Genomic DNA, 6,432 nt, shown 5'->3' with positions numbered 1-6,432 from the left:
AGGAAGGGGAGGCCCACGTTTGGTCTACTGAATCCACCACTGCTGCTGCTGTAATACCTTGAGATCTCAGCAGCTCTTATAGCAGAATCATACTCAAGGGATTTAGTGGCTCAATGTAACAAAGCAATAATTCATCAGGATGACAACCACATCCTTTATATTTATTTCATATTATTCATGGATGCTGCTTACGTGTCGAGTAGTTGCTCTTCGTTGTAGCTGGAGTTTACTCCTAGAGGCAGAAATAGGCTTCCTGCTCTTCCATGTGTGATTAACCAGTGTGCAGGAGGTATGGGAGCACCCCCTCCAGCATTCAGAGTAGTATTGAGCCACATTAAAAAAGTATGAAAACCATAGTTTATCAGTGGGCGATGCTGCACATAATACATTTCCTAAATGAGAGACACTCTATCCATCCATTCTTATCTCTAGCTCATAACGGGAGTCCTGGGAAGGGAACTCCATCTACGACATTGATATATTCTTACATGATAAATTAATAAAGTTTTAGAAAAAAAAAAAAAGCTATAAAAAAGCTGTATGCTATTGAAGGCATTTGTTATGGATTATAAGAAGGGTTAACAAAAGATTCCTTGAACCACTTGTATGAACAATTGTATTGTGAAAGCGTTTGCTAATACAGTCCACAAATGAAATTTTAACTTTCACTGGGATTGAAAAAAAAATGACAAAGAGGTATGCCGTAAAATAAAACACAATATAATTAATTGGTAATAAGTAATAAAAAAAACATGTAATTCACCACCGCACAAAAAATAATAGCAGTATCCCATTAGGGCTGCTGCCATTAACTGCTTGTGTCAAGGAAAAACATGGTGAATGAATTGTTGATACTGTGTGTATATGTCTGTGTGTTAGCACCATTCCTTCCGTAGTCTACACTAGATATGCACATTTGCCTTTTTGCATTTGCTAAACTTACTGTCGTTCAGAAAGCATACAGAAATAGCCTTGATAAAGAGAATGAAAACGTATGCTGTTCAAATTGCTTTTGAGAACAAGTTACTTGTTTCTTATTTTATATATATATATATATATATATATATATATATATATATATATAAAAAAATAAGTAGATGGTTAACATCTTAAAGGTTCAACTATATCAATTGATGGAAAAGAACCTGGATACAAAGTGACCCGATCCCATCCAGCTGTCACACTGTAACCAACAATTTGCTGGAACAGAGCTGAATGCTACAAGGTTAGGCAAAGTCATTTCATTCTAAACAGCTCCCATTATATTCAATGAGTGAACTAGCAAAATGAAAAAAGTTCATGCTATATATTATGCTGAATAATTAAATCATTATAGTCTTTTATTTTTTATTTTTTTGCCGGAAGGCTTTTCATGGAAAAGATAACATTTGAATTGCTACGCTAATGTTAGCGATAAAGGGAAGGATTAAAGCATCCACTGTCTTAAACAATGTACATTGATTACTGTTGGCTTCTTATAAATGAATCCTCACTGAAGTCTGCAAGCTGTTCAGTCCAATACTCCTGCATACGCACTCCCTGATGTGATACCTAGTGATACCATGGCATGTAGACTTTTCTCTACTATCCTAGGATATTTACTAATAACAATGGAATAAAAAAATAAAAATAAAAATCAGACAAAATATAAAATGAGTACTTTGAAACACACTTTATTGCGACAAATAATTAAAAATAGTACATCTGTGAGAATTGAAAAGTGCATATAAGAGCTATTGAGAAATCACGACCCAAGCAAATAATTTACAATTTCAACTAAAAGTTTTTATTAAACAACTCCAAATTAACATTAGTATTCACCATAACTGTGTGTGGTATTTACAGTCTTCGGTTCCTGTGGTAAAGGCTTTGTTTATTTCTTTTTATTTTTTGGGGGGGATTTAAGGAGTAGGAAAATAAAGGACCAAACAGTAGGGAGAGATTCAGTGGAGGCTAACAAGATGTGAAGGTTTTCCAGAAGAAGTTCTTGCAACCAGCTTTGCGTTCTCTAGGTGCCAGAGCCGGACTGGAGTTTGCAGACCTTTCTAGTTCCAATCTTACTTCATCTTGTTCAGCACCTCTTGGCAGGTCGTCCGACTCCAAGGCTTCATTTTCTGTCTGTGATGGTTCTGATAGCAACTCTGCCAAAAAGTATTTGGCCAATTCCTAGAAAGGAAAAACGATAACAGATTAAGTGGCAGAAATCAAATTTATCAACAAAACTGTTTCATGTTTTAATGTGTTAAAATATGTAAACATAAAAAAAAAAAACACAGTCTCATAGCAACACATTAGAAGTTGTAACCTGATATCTGCATAGGAGGTGCTCTCCCGGGTGCTGAAACCCTGTTCACTTTACAGTCAGGATTATACGTCTCTCTGTCGACAAACTTCTTACTTTCTGCAATATTATATTTCTCAGAGCATTCATTTCATTTATTTTATTCTAACTTTTTTTTTGCCCTATCCCATGTCAATAAGTGGCCCTTCCTCGTGTAGGATCGGGATTCCTGGTTACGCATTGACATTGATATACCATACATAATAAAGATATTTCTACATGATATAAATGGCAAACTTTGACCATTGGAAAGATAAAGATATTTTTTTCAGGAAGGTCACATTTCTAATAGTGGTCTCCAAACTGCGGATGTCCAGACGTTGCAAAACTACAACTCCCAGCATGCCCGGACAGCCAACGGCTGTCCGGGCATGCTGGAAGTTGTAGTTTTGCAACATCTGGAGGTCCACAGTTTGGAGACCAATGATCTATATCATCATCAGCATCTAGGATAACACAATGTTTCTACTCAGCACCTCGGACAGCTCAGTCGTTTCAGCACCTTAGCAAGCTACGGTAGGTGTTTTAACCATATCAGAGTCATAGACGCTGCTCTAAATTCTACCTTTTATTAGTTACGCACATTGCTTTCTACTACGCACATTGCTTTCCATGAACATTTGTCATAAAACTGGTATATCAAATCCAATTAGCCCTAACAAAAGAGCAGGGACACCTTTTAATGCCTATGTTGTACTATTAGTCTAATAAAATGCATAAAGATGAATATGTTCACATAGCTTACTGTTACATTTTATTCTCACCTAGTAAAGTTTGTTTCCAGATTAAAAATAATAATAATAATATGACAAATCTCTGTAAATATTAGCAGGACAAAAAGTCATAAAAGGAAGAAGATTTCATACCTGTTTCCCTGCTGCTGCGAGTGATTTCTGCAGGAATTGGCGAAGTCTCGGGTCTGTAGGTGCAGCTGAGATAGAGCTCACAGCCAAGGCCAGGGAGAGAAGGGTCAGGGCACAGCGCACTCGGCAGGACTGCATGTCTTCAGGAACTTCTGTAGGCTGATAGCAGAGACAGGGCTATGAGAACCTGCTGTGTCGACTCCTTCTGCTTCTGCTCCTGGGATCTCCTTAGCCCCCTTTTAAATTCTCCCTGTGACGTCAGTGTAGGAAGAACTCCCTCCTCCCCCTCTTCCCTGAGATAACCACCACTTTTACGCACCATTACCCAAAGTAGATAAATCACTAGAACCACCCAGATGAAAAAGAACCTGAAAGGCTTTTTTTTTTTTTTTCTCTCTCTTTCAGATTTTCTTTCTCTCTATAGTGTAATGTGTATACAGTTTGCTTAACCTTTCTATAAGCTTTAAAACATTAATGCTTTCTGCAGGTCATTTAACCAAATAAATGCCTGTGTCACTGTCCTGCGCTTCCGTGAATCAACAGTGTGTCATGTTGTTTTCCTGCGTAATTGATGGTGGTAACCTGATTATTCATTTTTCCTTGGGAACATTACCTGTGTGGGATATGCGGGCACATTTTTATGGCACAGTAACATCTGAATGGCTTAAAAGGTTTTCTATATATGAGTAACGTATATCTAATGCCACGCAAGTACCAGCATCAGATCTCTTGAAACACGCAGGTTTGAAGTTAGAGCTCAGTGTTATCAACTTTGGTATCAACTTTCTACGTGATATATGAAAGGATTCATTTATATATGTTTCTGCTAATTTCCTCTGTTTTTTTTCAATACTAGAAACAAAAAAGATGTTATTTAGTATGAAAGGGGATTGAACAGCTTTTTTTTTACTTTACAAACACAGGTTGCAGCAACAGTTTAGTGCAGTCTGATGTTTGAAAGAATATTATTTATTATTATGTAATATATATATGTATTATTGTGTATGTATAAAAATGGGTATGCCTGAGATGATGGATATAGATGGATACAAAGAGAGAGAGAGATTGTAAGTAAATTGGCTTATACTTACAAATCGTAAGGTGTTTGAGACTAATCTTAGAGAAATTGATACTGTAAATAGAGAGATAAAGTATCTCACATAACAGAGTACCCACTCACATTTTTGTAAAAGTTTTATTATAAGTTTTCATGGGACAACACTGAATAAATGACACTCTGCTACAATGTAAAGAGAGCTCAGCCTGTATAACAGAGTTTAACTCAACACACAGCCATTAATGTCTAAACCTTGGCAAAAAAAAAGTGAATACACCCCTAAGTGGAAATGTCCACGACACTCTCTCCACCATGCTTGAGTGTGGGCAAGACACACTTGTCTTTGTACTCCTCACCTGGTTGCTGCCGCACATGCTTGACACCATCTGAACCAAATTAGTTTATATTGGTCTCATCAGAGTACAGGACATAATTCCACTAATCCCTTTCCTTAGTCTGCTTATTTTCAGCAAACTGTTTGCGGGCCCTTGTGCTTTATCTTTAGAAAAGGCTTCCTCCTAGGATGGCATTCATACAGACCAATCTGATGCAGTGTGCAGCATATGGACTGAACACTGATTGGCTAACCCCCCACCCCTTCAACCTATGCAGCAATACTGGCAGCACTCATATGTCTATTTCCCAAAGACAATCTCTGGATATGGCGCTGAGTACGTGCATTTAACTCCTTTGGTTGACCATCGCAAAGCCTATTCTGAGTGGAAACTGTCCCGTGAAACCACTGTATGGTCTTGCCCACCATGCTGCAGCTCGGTTTCAGGGTTTTGGCAATCTTCTTATAGCCTAGCAGTTTTTATGTAGAGCAACAATTTAAAACCTCAGAGAGTTCTTTGCCGTGAGGTGCCATGTTGAACTTCCAGTGACCAGTATTGGAGAGTGTAAGAGCAATAACACCAATTTTAAGACACCTGCTCCCAATTCACACCTCAGACCTTGTAACACTATAATGGTTCACATGACACTGGGGAGAGAAAATGGCTTATTGAGGCCAATTTAGACATTTCCACTTGAGGGTGTTGCCAAGGTTTAGACATTAATGGCTGTGTACTGAGTTATTTTGAAGGAACACAACATTAAACACTGTTATACAGGTTGTGCACTCACTACTTTACATTGTAGAGGGTCATTTCTTCAGTGTTGTCACATGAAAAGAAATAAAATATTTACAAGAATGCAAGTGGTGGACTCACTTATGTCAGATACTGTATATTTATATAAGGTAAAAGAGGATGAGACAAAAAGAAGGTAGAGTCATAGTGTCACTTGCTCTTTTTCCTTTGATACTAGAGTTTTGTGAGACCAGAGTCAGGTCACTGAGTCAACTGAGCACCAAGATTGCCATTTGGACCACAAGTCCCAGCACTGTGCCACCCACATAGAATGCTTTCTTTACAAATGTTGTTAGTTGTTGTTAGGCTGCATTCACAACACGATTTCTCCAATTTCTCCATCCAACCAGAGTACACTATTTTTATAACTTAAAATCGTATGAAATCGTATATAAAGTTGGATCTATTGACCTCCATTAAAAAATCGGAACCATTACACACATCCGATTTGATCCGCATCCGATTTCACACGATTTTTGTTCAGGTCTGAAATCGTGGTCAACCCCGTGTGAAATCGTGATGTGAATGCAGCCTTAGTTGCTATAGATGTTGTTAGTTGTTTTCCTCTTCATGTTTCAACTTGTTCACTGCAATACTTGAAGTAATAAGGAGTTTTAAGAATCTGCGTATTCCCCACAAATTAACCACATGTGAACACTATGTTACTGATATGCTGTAGAACAACCAGTTTCTCATTACTGGTTTAATGCTTTTAAAGTCTATTTTATCGGTTTTGGCACAATTCTTGGGGATAGTGCTCAGATCCAAATTTATTTAAAAAGGGCAGTATGAATTATTTTATCTGCAAATTGTCCCATAGGGTCACTAAATCTATACATTTCATCTCTTAAACATAAGTTTTATGGGGAGATTTATCAATGGCAAAATTATGAATATTTGGTGGAACAAGATGCTAATTAAAGGTGTATTCACACATACAGTGTCTTGTGCATATTTAACGCACAGGATTTAAAACTGCAGATTTTATGCTGCAGATTTCAATGTAAACTAAATCACTGAACACAGCTTTAAATCTGTACT

General features: G+C 37.4%; 1 protein-coding gene across 1 annotated transcript; it reads right to left on the bottom strand.

Annotated features, from left to right (window-relative positions):
• Nucleotides 1–1,763: 1,763 nt before the first annotated feature.
• Nucleotides 1,764–3,415, bottom strand: SST (somatostatin). The gene is made up of 2 exons (XM_056565469.1): nt 3,208–3,415; nt 1,764–2,166 (listed from the first exon to the last, which is right to left on the bottom strand). Exons 1-2 carry the CDS (start codon nt 3,340–3,342, stop codon nt 1,954–1,956), a joined length of 348 nt encoding a protein of 115 aa, XP_056421444.1. The 5' UTR covers nt 3,343–3,415; the 3' UTR covers nt 1,764–1,953.
• Nucleotides 3,416–6,432: the final 3,017 nt, after the last annotated feature.

The sequence above is a fragment of the Hyla sarda genome, chromosome 3 (genome assembly GCF_029499605.1).
Source record: "Hyla sarda isolate aHylSar1 chromosome 3, aHylSar1.hap1, whole genome shotgun sequence".
Taxonomy (NCBI): domain Eukaryota; kingdom Metazoa; phylum Chordata; class Amphibia; order Anura; family Hylidae; genus Hyla; species Hyla sarda.
Note: the sequence above shows the minus strand (reverse complement) of the source record. Positions and strands in the feature narration are given on the sequence as shown.

Excerpts from the sequence above, each read along its gene's own strand:
- SST (XM_056565469.1), bottom strand. The coding sequence starts at position 3,342 with ATGCAGTCCTGCCGAGTGCGCTGTGCCCTGACCCTTCTCTCCCTGGCC. Across the intron at positions 2,167-3,207 it reads TCGCAGCAGCAGGGAAACAG|GAATTGGCCAAATACTTTTT; the intron begins GTATGAAATCTT and ends TTTCCTTTCTAG.